We start from the raw sequence: 20,776 nt of genomic DNA, 5'->3' as shown, positions 1-20,776 counted from the left end.
AGCTCAGAAGCCTAACAAACCAGTTGATGGATTTCTTTTGAAGCACAGCAGATACCATTTTCTTTTATAAAAAAACCCTTTCTTGATGGATTGCTGCTGAAAGGCTCCCCCAGATACGTGGGGTTAATGATAAACTGTTGATTGTTTCATGTACAGAGGAATGAAGAAGTACCTTTGATAAGGGGTAGCATGGAAGAATGCATAAAGACCAAAGGGAAGGGAGATAATAATGATCTACGTGAACACATTTAAAAAAACCCCTCTTGGTTCCTGGAGACACTAGAAACTATGGTCATTATTTAAGTGTCCAGTTTGTTTTCTTAAGATTCATTGATTGTGAACAGTAAGCCAGCTTTGCTGTTTACTTCCTGACCTTACTAGTGTCTCAGGTCCACTGTTTACAACACTTTGAACAAGGAACCTAATGGTAATAAAGCTCCCAAATGGAGTACTGTCAATGGAAATTTTATATTTCACCTGCAGAGTCAATTGCTGTTTGGATTTCTGTTCAACAGCAACATTTTTACAACACAGCCCTCAGGCGGGGTCTCACCACACACTAGCTTGGGTGAGTAACAGCATTGTTGTGTGTGCTAAGTGTCCTTGCGGGAATTGCTATTTTTTAATATCTTGAGTAGGTCACTTTGCAGACTAACCAGCCAGCTGTACTCACACCTTCTTCTAACTGCCAGCCTGCTCCAGGACAAACATACAGAATTAAGCATCTTGTCAACTATTTATTCCCCCAAACTGAAACAAAGAGCCTCCATGAAAAATAGAAAAAAAACCCCAAGGACAAGGGATGAGTTGGTTTTGCTGGTCTTACATATGCTTTTAGAAAGCACAGCCTGCGATAGGTCTGCAATAACTAAATGACTAAAGATCCACAATTATAGAGTTTCAAGTAGCCTTTTTTAGGTAGATTCTTCTCCTACCACTACATCGCCTAAGAACCAGTTATAGCAAGAGTCTGAAGCCTCTCAGTGAAGTCAGCCTTGTTCTGCACCAGAGGAGTGGTTCTTCTTTGCCCCAGGATGTTCATCTGTGTAGTGTCACGTACAAGGCAAAGGCCTTCACAATTATTCATCGTTAACTATTACAGTTGCTTTAGCTATTCCTCTTGAGATGAGACACTCATCACACAAGTCATTGTACAACCACTGGTGGGGGCAGCACTGTGTTTTACCAAAACAGCCCAAGTGGAAGAAGTTGCAAAGCTGGAGGCATCACTGTCTTTACAAACTTCTTTTAAAAAAACCCCAACCAACCTCAAATTTAAAGAAAACTAACTCATCTTTGAACCTGTCTAGAAAAATTTATCCTATTCCCATATTCCAACTTCATATTTTAGCATACAATTAACGATATTTAATAGATCATATAATGGTTTCAGATAGTTCACTCATTACTTTCATGGTTGAACAAAAGCAGATGAATAATCCTTTGCATGACAAGCAAACCCCAAATTCATTCCCATATAGTAAGCATGGAAGAAAGTGGCTTATTAGCTAGTTATGCCCAGCATTGTTAATTGTTATCTCACATCTAGCAGTACTGTTAACAATCTTGTATAACCTGGTGTAACCAAATTATTGCATACGAAAAGTTGTGCTTACAAGATGGCTAAAGCAGTGTTGGTACTGAAGGACTCCGGAATGAAGGCTCAAGATATATCCAGTGATTTAAAATTTAATGTTTGCTTTTTAGCAGTTAGCATCCTTTCATGTCTCAACATTAATATTTAATTTTATTTTGTTTAAAAACACTACAAGCTAACTTGTTTGCTCAATGAGAAGATTAAAGCACACTTGTTTATTTATTCAGGTGCTGACCTGCTTTGAAGTGGAAACTCAACCAGGACCTACCTTAAGAGTCTGCAAAAGCTTCTCCTATAGCTGAGCCGTTGACTCGCTGCAGCCACACTGGGAGGGAACGGAGGGCGCGAGGGGAAGTAGGCCAATGCTGCGGAAAATATCAGGGAAACCATTCCAAATTCTAAACAAGAGGGCAGAGAAAAACAAAAGCAAGAACAGATGTTGGCATCGAAAGGCTTATTTCGGTACAGCATTGTTATCAGCCAGCCTCCAATACATAAATCTCACCACAAGTGCTTTACTGCTCCCGACAACAGAACTCCATAACTTGAAGAATTTCTTTTTCTCTCCTCAAGTGAGATTTCAAATTGAGATGGAGAATCAATGAGATGGGAGAAATATCAGCAGTCCATCCCAGCGACAGGAGCTGCAAAGAACCAGGCTCACAACTCACTGAAGCAAAAGGAAAGCTTTTGCTTTTTCTCTTTAGAGAAAACTGCATTATGAAGATTTGGCCACGTTACCTCGCGACGGAAGTAACGCAGTGCAGGTACCAGCATGCTGGAGACTTTAAACAGATGGCACTGGGGAAGCCCCAGGGCACAGAATGACAATTAGCGCACAGGATGATGAAGGCAAATTAAAGGTCAAGCAAGGCAACATCTCAGACACAGGCAGGATTACAAGGCAACAATATGAAAAGCATAGGAGCAACCACAGCTCAGGAATAGAAAGAACATGGGTAATAGGGAGAAAAATTAAAGAATACAGCTGTTTGCACTTGCTCCCATTGTTGTTGTTCAGCAGCAGGTATTTTAGATCTTTGAAAAACTTCATAGCAGAAATTTGGACCCAAACTTGCAAAGAGAGGATCGCTTCACAGAAAATACTCAGCAAGCCGTGTGATTGGACATGCTGAGGAAAAACAACTCTACCCACAGTCAGTCTAATTAATTTGTTTTACAGGCCTTTTACAATGTATATCATGTTCTCCACAGTCCCCAATCCCAGTACTTCTCCTATCCTCTTTGAAAACAAGATTCCTTGCTGCTGGAGAGAAAAAATGTATAGCTTAAGTATGTTATCTTAAAAGAACCTGTGATCTTATAACAAAGAAGTGTTCACTGACACCACAAATAAATTCTAGCAAAGCTGGATTCTCAATTACGTTCGTTTTCTTTTTTCTTCTCTTTTTTAATAAATCAATATGAACATGGCACTTTGCCAGCTCTTCTGCTACACCAAGAGAAAATAAATTCAGGAAACTAAAAAGTAAATAACACTCAGAGTCTAAATGGATCAGCTGGAGACAGGGAATGGAAATGAACACTTCTATTGGGTATATGGGAAAAAGTCTACACCAAATTTCTTTGGAAGGCATACCGAGAATGTGGCACTGCCATTCTTCATGATCAAATACTACAGAATTCATCTGGAATTATGCCATGTCACTTCTCCTGTCGTGGTCTAACTGTAGGTTTTGAGGGTCAAGGGCACTTTAACCAGACCTTCTCACTACATCTCCTCTGTTCTTCAGAAAAAAGAATAATTTCTATCTTTGTGTAGATCGTTTTTGAGACCATGAGCAGTGCATAAAGAACTGGCCATAATGGATCAGCCAGACCTAAGAAAGGGATGAAATGCTTTGTCACTACAGGATTATACTGGACAGGGAAGCAAGGCTTGCCAAAAGCTGTTTATAGCCTTCTCCTGCATCTAGGTCTACAAATAGGTTTATAGTGTACATGTGTCCATGCATATGCACACTTTAATCACATATTAAATGATTTCAAAGTGCAGACAGGTATATCCAACAAGAACGTAACCACAAAAAAAACCCCATAAACTTTGTCCAAGGCGCTTAATTTCATTATACTGCAATGCTGAAAGGGGAAAGGTTAGGTCTTTTTCTAAAGAACATAAAACATATTGATAATTTTTTTAAGTCACAGTCATATTTTACAGCAGGTGCCCATCTGGGGCCTCTTCTGCAGGTTGCTTCAAGATTCCTGCCAGTACAGCTCCTGCAGTAGGAGCTGTATAGTAACACTTCATTTTTTTTTTTAATTATTAAATTCAGCATGCAGTCCTTGTAGTACGTTCTTGCAACTCTTTAATGTTTTCCAGTGTTATACTTCTCAGGCTAACAAATTTGCCTTGCAAGCACTGCCCTCACGCAGAAAAGAGCAGAATTCACTTTGGAAACTAAAGCAGCTCCCTCTGTTGAAGAATAAAAGTCTTTAGTGCCATCTTAGCTTTGTGTATCACACGTGTATCTCTATCAAAGATCCAAGTACTGCCAAACACATCCATTTTTCTACACGTTGCATTCCTTCCTCATTAGGAAGCCTACAGCTTTATATCCATCATCATTTATTCTACCACACTAGATAGAGAAAAATACATTCCCTGGACAAGTTTTAGATTGCGAACAGGGAGTAAAACCAAGCAAAAGAGGAAAAGTAAGAAACAAGTCAATATTGAGAACCAGGTTGCTATAGTCATAAAAGAGGAGCTCTTCCACAGGAGCTATTAGCTTTTTAACAATGCAATCGATGCAGCAAAGCCCTTTGAATTAGGCAAGTCAGCATAAATCAGTGTGCAGAAAGACATGTGTTTCTCGTGTTGAGGAGTGAATCTGGAATGCTTCACAAACGCCGGACACCGTGCCACAGTGACCTGTGACTGTCAAAGTGGAGAGATGCCTGCATCTTGGCCTAGGAAGTCAACACCTCGCTGCCTGTGTAAGCCCCAAACAGAAAAAAAGAGGTTTACAGAGACAAAAGCCTCCTTGATCCAAGGTTTCCTTCAGATAGGCTACTCATACCACAAAACCTTCTCAAACCCAGAAATCCTCCCCTCCTCCTCTTGTCCTGAAATGTAAAGGCGGAATGAAGGCACTTTACACACATACATTTTGGGTGCGTTTTTTTTTTCAAAAATAAATAATGATTTTACATTGATATTTAGGAAAGAACATAGCTAAAAGCTCTGGCTGCAATCCAGAATAATTCAAGCTTCCTTATGCAACTCAGGTAATATAGTTCAATCCTGATTTGCTACGTCTGTACTATTTCAGCTGTGAACCAGAATGCGCAGCGACACAGAAAGAGGCTGCAGTAATTTCAGCTGCGCTCTTAGTCCACGTTTGAGATAAAGAGCAGCAACTTATTAAAACACAGAAGAGACTGGAGTTAACAGAGCAGTTTCAGAATGGGTTTATAAGCAATTGCTTCGTAATCATCTCTGAGGTTAAGTCCTTGGAAAATTAGTGCACTCTTGGCATGCTACTGATCCCAAGCTAACAATTCACATCATTACTGTCTTCTAGAAGTCATCACCTAACTTTTGGAGGCTGCTTATCTAATGCTACCTCACATAAAAACAAGCTCCATCACAAGCACAACTCCATTAGGAATGCAATGCAAAGCACTTATTCTGTGAAATCAGCTTTTAGAGGGAGAAGTCCTACCAAGCCTCAGCACACTTGCTACACAAGCGGCGAAGTGGAACATTTGGGTCCAGCTCCTTGTTCTGCCTATGTTCTGTAACATAACTAGTAACCCCTGAAGTCAGTTTGAGCTTTGTTCTCTGCCCAGCTGATTAAGGGGCCAAATAGTACCCTACCACACCTACTATGTATTTTTCCAGCCTACAGGTGGCCACAAGGTCACCCTCCTTCCACCTCTGGAGTCTACCCGGTCTAACAGAACACAGGGCAGGCAGACAGCAGGGACCTCGCTCCTTCAGCTCTCCAGGGAAATAAGGCTGAGGTAAGACAGGACAAATCCCACTAGGGATCCAAAGCAACCTCCTCTTTGACAGCTCCTACCCATTTTAAACCAGCTGGACGTTTTGGCACCATCACTGCGAGGCCAGCAAAGTTTACGAACCCCTCGGAACAGCTAAAGGGGTTGTAGCTTCTGAAAACGACACAACCACAAGCACAGCTACACAAAGAAGCCACCTCCGTTCAAAGCATTTTCAAATACAAAAGATGCCCCACAGAACACATTTCGCCTATGAAGGTGAAGAGCTGCTTTAGGATAATCTTATGCTGGGTCCAACAATCCCCAACAGGTCTATGGGATGTTCCCAAACCCTTGCCATTTGAGAAAGGCAGTAAGAGCCGTGCTGAGACATGGGGCGGGCAAGACACACCTCTGAAGCTTGGTGGCAAGCAAGATCCATCCCAGTTATTGCAGAAAATCCTCAGGAAAACCTCCCAGAAGAGAACAGAAGAGAAAGTAAATCTAATGGACTGCTGAAAGCAACATTTCCAGTGCTACAAACAAGAAAACAGTGGGTTTAGGCACAAATCTGTACTTCCTTTAGGCAGATGAATTCTTCTCTCTCCATGGAAAATCTGCAGAGGGAGAGCTAAAGCACTTCTCTAATCACTAGATTTTTTCCTCCCATTATCTACTGCTCCTCAGGACAAAAGCTGACATGCCTTCATTTTTCCTTCTTTCACACCGGCCTTTTTCATTTGCCATGAGATTTTCGGAGTCTAACATCATGTTTGCCTCTGAAAAAAGGCAAAAAAAAAAAAAAAAAAAAGGCTCCAAATTTCCTTGTTGTTCCAATACATTTGAGTCCAGTAAAAAGGTGGGTTACTCAAAAAAAACTTGCTGAAAAAGTGATCCAACTTCCACTATACCTTCTTTAAAATGTACAGTAAAGTGGCCCACATCCAACAGCAGTATTAAGCTGAGGAATTTCCATAGGAGTAATGTCTAGGAACAAATGATCACAAACACCTAGCTCAATCCCATAAATCTGCATATAAACTTCACAGCTTATACACTTGAAGAACTCTGGAACACTTAGGGCTAACTTTTGGCTGAATTTCAGAGACTGTAATTACAAGGGGGGAAAAACTCAACCAAATGTACGACTGCCACGACATGGTAAAGTCCAGCTGCTCTTAATGTTAAACCAATTTATATCCACTAAGAATCAGATTGCAGACTCTTAAGTCACTTAAGCAACATTTTTTCCTTCAAGTTCACTGCTAATTCTTGTGACACAAAGAGCCACTGCATGAAAATCAGCAAGGACACAGATTCTAAGTTACATAAAACTCACCTGGTATCAATGTTTTTTTCCACCAAACTGTTGTCACTTCACTGAAATTGCTCACCACATGAGAATTACGTTGTTTCAGTTAAAATCCACTGAGTTTTAGTTTCAGTGTTAGATTCTTAAATACTAATAAATCTAATCGCATTTGAAAGGCATATGCAAGCAGTAAATTAAGGCTGATTTAATGCAGGCAAGAACTTAATACTGAAAGGCTGGATTTCCAGCCTTACAGAAACTAAAGGAAAAAATCCAAGCTATCAAGGACATATTTTTTTAATGAAAATTCAAGAAGTAAAAACCAGTTTGGAAGCTCACAGAGAGTATAAGCTCTCCCAGAAGATATTTCTCCTATGGCCAGCCGATACAAACAGTACAAATGCAGCACTTCATCTGGAATCAGTCTGTACAAAAGACCAGTCTGAAATCTTTCCTAAATAAAGGAGAAAAAAACTACCCCTTCTGACAGAACAACATTTTACCACTTCATTATCTTCCATCAGTCAGTAATTTTTCTGTGCAGACCAGCCACTAGAGGGTAGTGGTTCACAAGTACCAAACCCACAAGAAAGTGTGTAATCACAGAATCACAGAATCATAGACTGGCCTAGGCTGGAAGAGACCTTAGAGATCATTTTAATCCAACCTTCCTGTCATGGGCAGGGACACCTCTCAACTAGATCAGGCAACACATGCGGACCGAGCATGGACTGAACCCGCGGCCTTGGTGTTATCAGCACCACACTCTAACCGACTGCGCTAACCGGCCCCCTCAAGTTTTTTTTTTAAAAAATTCATTTTAAAAGCCACACCTGCATACAGCACAGCCTCAATGCGGTCCTTGATGTGGTCAGTGCTGCTCTGTGGAGCCAGCAGGAGGTGAGATGTTCCATTAGGAGATGGCACTACAAGAGGTCCGACGAGGAACGCGCCAGCAGAACCCAGGTAGTTGAGCAGTGACGCGATGGCTGTTGCTGTGGCGCGTTCATCCGGAGAAAACCACGTCGTGGAAAGAAATGGTGCTGCGTTCATCACGGTTGGCCCTGCCAAGCCATTTAACAGCTGCCCTCCGTGAATCAGCCTGCAATAGAGAATAGAGATCACAGTCAGATGGACGACAATTGCTTGCCTTTTTTTTTTTCTGGTTTTGTAAAAGCATGTAAGACATTGAGCGCTGGAGACGGAGTGACTGCACAAAGAAATGAAATTCCTGTGCAAAAAAAGTGTATTCTATAGCCTAAAAGAAGCCATATTAGACTGATTAAAGAATCCAAAGCTACTCTGGTCTCATTACCTCAGATAAATGGAGAAGCAAATGTCCTCTTCAAACTAGGAAAGGAAGAGGGAATAAAAGGGACTTTCTTCACAGAAAAAAAAGCTATCATGACAGGATGTAAAAGTAGAAAAGGTATAGTCGTAGGAGAGCTTTAAATCACAACTGTCTTAAACCTGACCCCTCGCCTGCACAAATCCTGACAAGAAGATTTAAATTAGTTATGGCAGATCCAAAACTGAAACACTTCAGGAAAACACTCTGCATATTTTTTCACTGCATTATTTATTTTTATTTACACACTCAGAGGAGCTCTATGTGCCTACAGCTGAGGAGGCCGGGCTGTTGAGGTTTCCAAGAGAATCGTCTTCTCCAGCAATCTGGCCATTCTCAATATACTGTTGAAACAGCCAGGCAAACCCAGATTTTTCTCATTTTTCACACTCACTGGGATTTAACAGATAAGTCTGGTGACAGAACAGAGATAGTACTTCCAAGCAGCGAAGTCTCTGCGAACTTTGGCTTAATATTAGTACAATGAGCACATACAGAAAGGACTTTTTGAAGGCTCTTCTACAGTGGAAGACAGCCAGAAACCTTCCACCTGGACTTTTCCAAAAACTGATCAGCCGTGAAAGACAAAAGCACTTTTGAATTTATATAAAACCCTCATGTCCAAAAAAACAGCTAGCACATAAAACACAACATTGCAATCCTCCAAAGTAGATCTATCCATTGTGTAATAAAACAGTGGTAGATGACGTTTTCAAACGGGTGATATTTTTCTAAGCATAGCAGGAAGTTGATCGCCGCAAGACTTGAGCTGTCAGACACAAAAAGCTATGGCCTGAAAATGGAGAAATATAAGCTAGCATTTAGGCAATGTTTCAGGCTACAAATGACTGAATAATATACAGCGTAGAAGGAGCTTTTAAAGCACACAAAGGAACAAAATATGCAAAAGAAGTGCTGACAGGCTCCTTATCAAATTAACAAGCTAGATTGCAATAAAAAAGAATAGATTATTCTCAGTGGATTAGAAATTAAATATTTAAACAAAATTTATAAAGCCAGAAAAAAAGAAAAAAGCTATTACATACTATCTGAACGAAACACTTTCCGAGCTGAGACATAAGTAACATCTACTCTTAAATATAAGCAATTGCAGCCTTTTTTGTTTTGTTCTGAAGTTCGCATAGCAAGAATAGATTCCATTAATATTTGTTTGTGATGTGCTTCAGATCACCAGGGGCACGGGCAGGTCTTTTTAATGCTTGTTAAACTGGGCCCCACCAATGAAATAAAATGTAGTATTTTAAAATAAAAAGTACTATCTAAATAGTGCTCTAGTATAGTTTTCTGGTGGACACATTACATGAATCCCTTATGGTCGCTCTTCAACCCAGTGTGCTTGGGTCAAACCAAAGTATTCTCACGCACTTTGGTATTTTCATTCTACTTACCTCATTACATAAATTATTCTCAAACTTATCCTAATCTGCTCCAGGGTATTTACACAGCTATGCTACATCTCCAGAATCGGCTGAGTTTCAATAGCAAGCAAGGAAACTACTGCAACATACGAGGATTTTATTTTAGTATTTCCTCTTCCTTCAAAGTGTATTTGATGCTTCATTTGTGATTTTGTTATTGTATGCTAGAAAAACTGTCACCACAAAATAACCTTTATAGCTCTACGTGCCCTACTAACACTTCTGTTCACTTTCACCACTATGATAATATTACTTTAATTCAAATACACCTGCCCTATAGAAATACTAAGGGCAAATAAAACTCACTAAAATCAGAAGAAAGTACACCACCTGTGGCCAGTTTTTGTCTCTCTGCAGGTCTCTTCTGTCGATGTTCCCGTGGCTGCTCTCTCTCCCGCCTTGCCCTGCCTGGTGTGCTGTCTGTTCCCACAGATTTGCCTTTCCATACGAATTTTTGGCATTTACCAAGCCTGACATTACCATCCAGGGTGGAGCATGTCTTATCTTCACAGTGTTTAATTTTTCAAGTCTAACATATTTGGATTAATAAACACTGTTTTCAGGCTAAATTGCTGCCAACATACAGACTGCTACCTCAAATATCTCTGCATATGGTAACAGCCTAAACCTGACTTCATCTTTCTTTCAATACTGACTTGAATTAAGCGACTTTACTCTGGGAAGAAGATTATTTGCATTGTTCCCCTATATACTTTTAAATCATTTCCCTGAAGAGGCAGGGATGAGAGATTCAAAAAGAAATTCAGGGCATTTAAGAAGCTGCTGCTCCGGGAGACATATGTAGCAGCCACTCCATCTGGCAGAGAAATATGAACACAACAGGATTGGTGGCTTTTTGCTTTTTGTTACAACGTCTCATCCTCACCGCGCTAGATTTTGGTCTCACACTCACAGGAGTCCGCTCTCGTACACCATCGGTACTAAAAATTGCTCCAAGAGACACTTGTTTCTGTTACTCCCCGATTTTCTTCCTGTTTCTGCTACTGCAAAGGTACAAAAGAGCAATTTCACTTTTCCGTGACACTGTTTCAGTTTTGTTCTGGACAACAGGATTTCTCCACCTAAGAGCTAAAAACATAACTTTAGCTTGGGACAAGGTGGAAAAATATTTTTCAGTCTTACTACACCAGCAAAGTAATTTTCAGCTGTTATTTAGCCAAATCTGTTCTGTTGTCAGATGTATTATTTACTCAGTCATCATCTAATTATTTTCATGTCGCAAAAAACTAGAAAGTTATTGAGTTCAAATAATAGAACATAACACAAGAGTAGAAGGCTTTTCAACGATAATCAAGAAAGAGAAAATTGGAAAAAATGACACCAGAAATTCATCTCTGACTTAAGAGAGCAATTGATGACCGTCTAGCTTAGAGCAAAAGCAGGGAAGTAATCATCTACCCAAAATGTCTTGGTTTTGACCATTTTAGAAGCCAAGTAAGGGACTCATTTTGAAATTCCAAGGTTTTTGCTCACCTGACCTCTGCACTAATGAATTTCTGTGCTCTGTCAAAATTGTAACTTGCTGTTGAACATGAGCCCTTTACAAAAATAATAAAATATTTGAGGAATGATAGTAAATGCTAGTATAAGATACCTTGTGCCAGAACATCACAGTAATAGATAAGTTATACATTTACACTATGTATATATCTATATTAAAAAATAATAATACACAGATGTATATATATATACACAGCCCTTTGCACAAAATAAAGATCATATTTGTTCCTAAACCGGCCTCTGAATTGCAAAGAGATAGAACAAAGGATAGTTCAAACACAGCAACAAAAATCAGTGAAAAAAACCCCAACTTACTGTACTATATTGCATCCTCCTTTCTAAATTTTTGTTGCAACGTTATAAATAAATATCATTTTCATCACTTCCCTGAGAGAAGACTTTACATGTAACCTGGTTATACCTGTTTTATTCACTCCCTGCTGTCACTGCTGCAATATCCTGAACAGGCAACAACAAAAAACCCACGTAAGGACACAAATACTGAAATTACAATATCATCAAGCAAACGGGGTATGAAACAAAGTGAGACTATGCAGGAAAAAGGTTTCAGTGATTGATGATAATACCATACTGTTAAGATAGGAAAGAGTTTCTATTCACAGTTGGCTTTATTTATCTTTTTCTCCCTGTATGGGTTGAAACTTTTCATGCATGGCCACAGTCCTGTCAGGTATTGGATTTGTTAAGCTATTTAAAAGCTGTGTGTTATATAAAAACTCTTTCTACCCAAAAAACCCAGACACTCAGTATTTCTAGCACAGTATGTCTCATGCTTGGACGTAAGAGAATTTTAAATGAAGGAAAATCTCGTTAGTTCCTGTACTCAGATAGGGAAACAGTACAGGGAAAATGACTTACTCAAAAAACTACTTTTAGCACAACGGATTTAAACCACAACACTAAAATAAGTCTGCAAAGCTCAGTTCTAAGACATGTTAATTAAGCTTGTTTTGGGAAGGCTAGGACTGGAGAAGCCATACCAGAATTTTAACACCGTCAACAGAGCAGAAGCAGCATTTCCACCTTTTCTTTGCCAGGCCACACAGGGGAAGAGCGAGGCCATCGGTCCCAGTGCATTGCCCCGACTCTCTAAACGTGGATTTTCTTTACCAGCCTCTAATGAACCCCCAATCAACTAGGAAATTATGTTCTTCCAGGTCCAAGGAGGGAGAAGAGCTGATCTCAAGTGGCTTGTGAAGACAAAACCTGGTGCTGGGTTTTTTCCCCTGAAACTTTTACCAGGCCCTCTCCTACCAGCTGCCATGAGAACTGACCACTTGGTCACTATTCAAACTTACGTATAAACGCAATGAAAAAAACCACGTTAATGCAGTTTTGCTGCTGTTTGGCAAAGCATGAGGAATAACAAAGTCACCAAGAGCACTAACCTGCTGCTGCACAAAGCCAGCGCCATAGAGCGCCTCTTAGGCTGGAAAAGTTTAGTAGATTAATTGCTGAAGCAAACAATTAATGTAAAAAGAGATTCTGGATAAAGAAGTTAAACGTTTTACAGAAATGGATGGCTGAGTTTTCTTTCATGTGTCTGACATTTTCACTCATTGGAAGAATTGGGTTGTTCAAATCCTGCTAACCTGGAAAACAAATACGTTTCTATAATCATTAGCTCACTGTGGCAACTACTGGAAGCAAAGGAAAGAGACCTTTCCAGTGGAGGACTTGAGAGCACTTTTCAAGTGCTATTGAATTTAGCCTCACTACTGGCAACAAAGCAAGTAAATACATTCTATTCTAGAGCATCTACATTGATGTATGTTGCTTGCCCAGGAAAAGGAATATAAAAAGACACGGACAACCACATTTTACGCTAGGAGATTTATTATTACCCTCACAAGGAAATGATTCTGGTTTTGTAAAGAATCACCTCTGATTTTTCACAATCAAGTTTCTAGAAAAGGCTAGAGCTTTTCCTTTAGACTCTCAAAAATAAAAACAATAAAAGAACTCTCCATTAAACGGAACTTTTTCAGGTACTTTTAAAGGCAAGGATAGAATTAGGGAGGTCAAACTCATGCTTCCCAGCAACAGAGTATGTGGAGAACCTGATGCAAATGCCGTTCTGTTCATAATGCAGAGAGTGCAGTAAGGCTCTGTCTGGAAAAGGGCTGGAAAGAAAAACACCTCTGGGCAAAGCAATGAATTTATCTTTTAAAAATAACATTCTGAAAGATGAATTTCATGGAAATGCACTTCCTTTCAATACTTTCATTAAATGATATACTTATACTACAAAGGCTTTATGTCTTCTAGATATTCATGGATTGAGTCCATTAGCATTTTTTAGCTTGTTTTTGATGCATGTGACCATTGATATGTGGAATAATTTAAAACTGTTTTTCCCCATCAGTAAGAAAAATTATTACAAGCAGAAAGCCTGAGTCACTGTGTGGTACATTATCTGCAGCAACAAAGCGAAAAAGGAAAGTGAAAAACTTAAAAATGTACTTTGGACCATTTTCATCAGGAACTGGGTTCACGTTTCACCCCCTCTGGACAAACCACGGCCTTAGCACAGTCGACCACCTCATTATGAGACCGGGCTTGGAAGGGCCCACAGCCTGTCCCAGGCATCTCAGCCTCATGCCTCTTCTCCCACTCTTAAAAGAAACCCCACACTTGCAATGGCCTGGAAACAGTAAATTTCGGTTTTAAATTTAGAGAGATCTGAAAAACAGAGTTATTCCAAAGCTATGATTACTGAGAGCCTGCTGAGAGAGAGACAAGGATTTGCAAGAAGCGGGAGCAGCAATCTCAGGCCAAGACCTTGACGTCTCCATCAGCCATCCTGACAGAGGGAAGGGACGAAGCGGGTGTACAGCAAGACCCCTGGCAGCACGGTGACAAATTCACTCAGATCCTCGCACCACGTTACTGTGCAACCACCGCAGCTGTCACAAGGCTGAGAAGAGGGTTTCTTCACTTCAGGCTTTATTCAAGTTTGAAGGACAAGGGCATATGAAATCAAGGCTTCTTCTTTGGCATTTTTTTTTTTATTATTAAAAGTTGGAGTTGTTTTGCTTTTCTTACAAAGCTAGTGAGCTCCACAAACCCATTATTAAAAGAAGACAACAAGAGAGATTGTTTAAAGCAACAATAACTGAGGCCATGCTCATCAAATACGAACAGACCCAAACCAAACAGCATTGCGGTAAACACAAAGTAGGCAATTACATTATGAGCTAATGAGGCAAAACAAACTGAAACAAGTTATCAGGGAAGGGCACCAAGACTGGCTGCTATCAGGGCTGCCATGGGAGAAAGCTGATGGAGATTACTTAGCACAAGAGAGGTCCCAAGTAGGACTTTTTTTTTCATAAAAGAGTAGGAGTGTACAGGACATACGGCAAATCAGGGAACGGGATAAACAAGACATATTTAAATATTGCTGAACAATTTTTCTTAGGCCAGTGAAAGTGTTCTGATCATAATGCAACAACTTTGACATGAATTCCATTAATATGAATTCTTCTTTAAGTTACAAGACTAAAGCAAAGAGCTCAATATGAATAAAAAATTTAAAGCTTTCTACAGCGGAGAATAACACTTGCCATTATATGAGATGGAGCTAAGTATCCCACAAAGAACATAAATTCTCTTCCTGTCCAGCACAAGCTTATACTAGCTAAGGTCTTGTAGAAATGCTGCCTTTTAAACACTGCTGCAATACCAAGCCCTTTCTGAGATTTCAGAGTTTCCTTATATACTGGATTTACCACTCCAAGAATTTACAGTCTGTGAATTGCTAAGTCAGCAGCTACCCCTGTCACCGGGGCAGGCAGGGGACACCCACAGCGTCAGGGCCAAAATCCAGCGCAGGAGCAAGAGGGAACCTATCGAGCCGCCTCCTTTTTCCACTAAGGCTGTTTGAGCTGAAGCAGAAGCCAATTTGGCTGCCACAGAACACACAGCTCAGGCAGAGGCAGGCTCGGCGGGCAAAGGGACACTTAATCATCCACCAAATTCACTGTTAGCACCAACAAATTAGTAAAGCAAGAAAAAAACCCGTGGCCACTTACTTGAGAGCTCCTGTGAGTCATTCCTAAAACAACGGCTTTGGAGCAGAGGTTAAAAACAAAACCTACGTACAAGGTTAAGCTGCTAGAGGTAGTAAAAAAAAGCTGAACTGTTAAGTTACTGGAGTATAAAACTTAAATATTCCCCACAAGACCCTATCCATGAATACCTGTTTCCTTTTTTCCCCACTTAACCCTGATATTACGGATGAACTGAGCTCAGCCTTCTCCCAGCACAAAGCAGGCAGTGCCAGCAGCGCCCAGCCAGGGCTCCACCTCGACATCTTCCTCCTACGCTCACTGAGGCGCAGCACACCGATAGGTATGTTTACTCCTCTTTTTACTCCCAGAACCACGGCTTACATTAAATGCTTTTCTTACTTCTCCTCCCCAGTGAGTTAGGGAGCACACAACAGGCACGACTCTTTCTATCCTACAGGCGGATTCTTCTATCATTCTCTCCTAAAAGGCTGTTTTCCTTCCTTGGAACATTTTAATCCCTGTTCTCCACAGCCACCCCAGTTTGGGGTGGTTTTTTCAGCACTGAAGTGTGTTCAGTGCTACCAGGGAATATGAGAATCCTAATATGTCTTGTCTTTACTAGAACTCTCTCTTCTGAGGTGCCCCTTTGCATTTTCATGCATGAGAAGGGTGGCTCATGGTCATTTTAGGATCAGGAAAGACAAATGATCAGACAATCCTATGCCATTCTTCAGGCCTTCAGGGATGAAAAAGAGAAAATGTGGAACTATTACAGAGTAAGTCTAACAAGAATAAATTACAAACTAAGCTGCAACTAGCTAAGAGAAACATTCCAAAGATATGGTAAGAGTGAAACTTCAAATATAATAAAGGGAAAATTAACATCAATATACCTAAGAGTAGGCAAAAAAAAAAAAAAATCAAAATCCTAAGAAATGGTATTATCTAAGGAAAAAAACCCTTCACAGGATCTACCAATTATCGGTGTGTTCCCCATAAATGACTCTGTAAATAATCACTCCTGTTCCCACTGTCATTCTCTGTCACTGTTTTGCTGGCTTCCCAACAAATGCTTTAGTGGTACTTACGGCCATGGAACGTCCTCTCACTGTTGTGACTCAAGGTCCTCAACAACTACTTCTCCATTGTGAAATCTCATGTGAAGGTCAAACACTATCTGCCCACAGCATACTAAGTTCTAAGAATTTGCTTAATTAATATATTCAATACAAATGACAAATTATGTTACATCCTTTACTTCTATGTCTTTAATTATTCTGTCTTCCAAAACATTTTAAGAAGTCTTACATCACACAGTCAGTCTTAAAAGCCACAGATTTACAGCTATTGGCGGATTTTGTCATTCATTTCCTTCTTTCTTACACATTTCAGCTCATACAGCTCTTTGCCTAGATTTATTCTTTTACAAGCATATAGAAGACTTAAGCTGTACGTAAACCTATTCCTAAACACCGAATATGAGATAAATAAGAAGTGTTATGGGGGGGGGAACTAATTCTGATTTTGTCTATAAAAAAATAGCCTCCTAGTAATGCTAACATTCAGGACAAAATAAGTAAATTCTAGAAGAGTCCAATGAAAACAGTCACTCAGTGCCAAGCAGTAGTCAAAAAGGAAAGGACTGGACAAAATGCAGGCAAAAAGCGTCAGTGATACTCTTGTAACCTTCAGGGAAGGAAAGAAGGTACAAGATCAGGAATGGGACAATTTGATAATGTCTTTTTTTTTAATGTTCTGTATAATGATTGTGAACTAAAATAAACAGGTGTGGCAAATGAGGTTTTTGTAACATTTAGAAAGGAATTTGGGGCTTTATCTTTAGAATTCAAATTCACTGTCACATACCTTGAACAGCTGACAAACCCAGAAGTGCATGGTACAGAAAAAAATAATTATTTTTTTACCTTCCCTGTATGATACACACATTAAGCTCACAGGTTAGTGGACTGAGGAGGTAAGCAGGCAAGTAAAAGCATGTGTGTATGCAAGAAGGGCTTCAGTAGTCCCTGTATCGGCCGATTCCTTAATCTCACATGCAAGTCCATACTTCCACACTTTCACCACGCTTCAGCCTTCACTGAATTTATGTTGTTCTGGCATGGATTCCCAGTACGGTTTTAGGTCACATACTGTCAGAGAACAAAACTTCACCATAAGGATTAACTGCTTCCAGACACACACTGAAATGTGCAACCTGAATTCTCCCTCATACAAGTCGCGACTATATATGGGCATCAAAGGAACTGAAAACAGAGATTTGTGTTTAAAACATGACTTGGAAAACTGGAAAGAGTCTCAGTCTGCTGTTACACACTAGAGCCAAAAGGAAAAATAAAGACTAGAAAGCAGCTTAAGAACACGCTTGGGTATTACAGGTCTGTGTGAGATAAGGAGCATACGGCAGTCAGGATTAAATGTCAGTCTTAATACTGATTGCTCTGATAGGCAGTGGGCTTTAGTTGCTCTCCTTAATGTTAAATCGCCAGAGCTTTGGGAGTAGAGACAGCTACAAAGTAGAAAAAAATACCTAAACCTGACAAACCTCATGAATCTTCCCATAATTTCACGTATGCTAACTCTGACACAATTGTCCCATGGAAATCCTGCAGTATAGCACTGCAGATTCACCAGGGCCTGAAGGAACACATTACAAAACATCCAAAAGCATTTAAAGAAATTCCAGTTATACTGGCTTTTGAAACACTCCAATATCAGCTCACGTGTGATCTTGTCCACCTGACTGGCTCTGTGATGTTCAAACTGTCATATTAATGTATATACACATTCAGAATAAGAGGACAGCACAGTGCTCTGCCAGTTGCTGCTAATGCATTAAGCAATAATACTCCTCTCAAAATTATTCTTTTATTTAGTATCATGCTTCAACTAATCGATGAAGACTGGCCCTCAGTCTTAGTCCTCAAAATAATGCAGTATAACATCACAATTATTTACAAGAAACCTTCACTGAAAACCATCTTTTTGTTTCATACAGTTAACTATAATTGATTCTTCGTAGATTTTTAATCAAACTGCTTCAAGGATCAAACTACTTCCCCAGGTAGAGCTGCAATTCTAGTAAGCAAATTTATCAGACTCTACATAGTCCACAGCATTTCTTTCTCTAGTTAAAGACGCTGCTCTTTAAATGTTTCTCCTTAAGCATCTATTTCATTGTCCTCCTAGGTTTCCTCACTGAAGTTACACTGGAAAATCTTGTTTAAAGGTGATCAGAACATGTGGAAACTCTCCCTCCCACTCCCCAAATGACACCTCACGTCTAAATCTCATTTGGCAATTTCTTCTCAGTCTGTATCCTTGGTGGTAAAGCCCAGGGCAGCAAAAGTCTATTGTCAGAAATCATAAATGAAAAGCTACGTAACATACCACATTTGATTTCATTTAAGCCATGTGGCCCATTTAAAAGACATATATAATCCAAGACTTGTCAGAGTAGATGAACTGGATGTTGAGCACCTCTTAGCATCTTGATAAAAGGTAAAACAAGGGCACAGGACAGCTCTTCCTGGCCATCTTAATAGTACATTTTCACCTTAAAAGGGACACTGAACAGTAGCATGAGATGGTTAGTTCAGCCTCCTCTGCTCACAAAGTCCTTGCTCACCACACCGAAACGGGCAGCTAACATCAGGAGCACCTCAGGTGCCTCCAGATACTCCCACTAAGCACCTAAGAGCTGAAATTGCATCCCCCCTACTCATCACACTGCATTTAGATTAGTAAGCCATTGATTACATACTAGCTACTTACTCCCAATCGGGGCTAGTTTAACAATATGTTTATTACATTCCCAATCCCCTTTCTCAATTTACAGGTTTCCAAGCTAATTTTCAGGGTAAGAAATACTAAGGAGACAAAAAGGAACTTTACACAGACTGCCTTGACATAAAAACTTTCTTAATGCTTACATACTACACAAGCACACCTAGTGAAGTGGTAGTGCAACTACAATTTTTAAACAAGTAGAAAAATGTAATGCCTGTAACTCCTTCCTCCTTCAGCGAGAGAGGCAGAAGAAAACGAACAGCAAGTGACCCATATTACCTGGCTGTAGAAAACAAGCACAACTCCTGTACTTACTGAGGATTCCCAGGTTCAGGATATGTTGATGAAACGACTGAATTGCTTGGACTGTGAGATTTTTAGGAAGGAATCTGTCCCTATGACAAACTCTGAAATGGCATGTGTACAGACGGCACTTCAACCACAGACAAAGTACAACTTTGGAATGCAGACTGGAAAAGTCTATGTGAAAAAGGCCATTTTGTGTGAATTCATCTGTCTCACCGCACGATCACACACAATATGAGAAACATGAACTAATTAATATTTGCATACAAATTACATATTTTGGAGCTTTGTGGGATGGCTCCCTGTGTGATCTGGGGCCAGTTTCTGAACCTCTCTAAATCTCTGCTTCCTTGTTTGCAAAGCAGATTCATACTAGTTAGTCAGGGTGGTGTAAGACTTATTTAACTGAAGTTTGTAAAGGGCTTCACATACTATGTAGGAGGGATCAGAAAAATCCATGTAAGAAGCGAAGAAGCATGTGAGTTCACATCCACACAACAAATGCTTGGTGTATCAAATTCATACAGAAAATTTCTTTGCAGTAGCAGCAAAAATTGCATTAGCAGAAAGTTTTACATATATATATATACATAAAAATAAAATAACTAATTCACTTACTTCTTTCTAATTTCTATGTCTGAAACCGGAACACATCTCAGGCCAGCTCCCAACACCATGAGAGATGATGTTAGTAACACAGTTACCCTCAGACCTAGGATGAAAAAACAACAGTATTTTACAAGTTAACTCAGCAATGTTGGGGAAAGAGATAGAAGTTGCCTAAATATATATATTTACATGCAGTCTCACAGAGGTAACACATACCTCTTTCAAACCATAAACACTTTGGTGCAGATATGAATTATAGATACACTATGAAATCCCATGTTATTTATACTTACACACCAGAATTATGAAGGACTACTCTTGGCACGCTGTTGCACAGGATTGTACCCAAAACCTTACAGATAATCTTGGAAGTGAAAAGTGTTAATAAAAGTATCATCAAAACGGCAGCACTCCCTTTAGAACTAGAAGCATCAGGGAATGTGCTCCAGTGCATGATCTGAAGTCTAGGTAGATCCAAAGAAAAATCTGGACTTGCACATTCTTTTCCAACCACTTAAGGAGCATAGACACAGCACTGTTACTGTTTCCTTTCATAACGCAGATATGAGTTTCATGCTCAAGAAAAAGGGGAAAAAAGGACAAGCATTTTTTTGCAGTCCTTGCAATTAGGCCAGGTTTTTGCTGTGCTCAGCTCAAATTGTCAGAGGTTGTAAACATAGCGCATTAGAAGAAAGCTACAACTGACTGATTCCTTGAATATTTTCTTCTTCATACTGTGATTCTCAACTGAGAAGCACTTAGATTAGAAACAACTTTATTTTAGTGCTGCAACCCCTTTTGCCAGCAGTTTACTCGCTGCTGCTAAGGTGCTTCCAC

At 39.9% G+C, this 20,776-nt stretch overlaps 1 protein-coding gene across 1 annotated transcript in view; it reads right to left on the bottom strand.

Moving 5' to 3' along the window:
• DIRC2 (disrupted in renal carcinoma 2) overlaps positions 1–20,042 on the bottom strand; it is a gene marked incomplete at its 5' end in the record, with an annotated part of 42,666 nt that extends 22,624 nt beyond the window's left edge. The window contains 3 exons of the mRNA XM_009866317.1: positions 1,866–1,995; positions 7,709–7,977; positions 19,949–20,042. Of these exons, the coding sequence (XP_009864619.1) occupies positions 1,866–1,995; positions 7,709–7,977; positions 19,949–20,042 (493 nt within the window). The remainder of the gene's footprint in view (positions 1–1,865; positions 1,996–7,708; positions 7,978–19,948) is intronic.
• Between the last annotated feature and the right edge of the window lie 734 nt (positions 20,043–20,776).

This window comes from Apaloderma vittatum, unplaced genomic scaffold (assembly GCF_000703405.1).
Source record: "Apaloderma vittatum isolate BGI_N311 unplaced genomic scaffold, ASM70340v1 scaffold19723, whole genome shotgun sequence".
In the NCBI taxonomy this organism is placed as follows: Eukaryota; Metazoa; Chordata; class Aves; order Trogoniformes; family Trogonidae; genus Apaloderma; species Apaloderma vittatum.
Note: the sequence above shows the minus strand (reverse complement) of the source record. Positions and strands in the feature narration are given on the sequence as shown.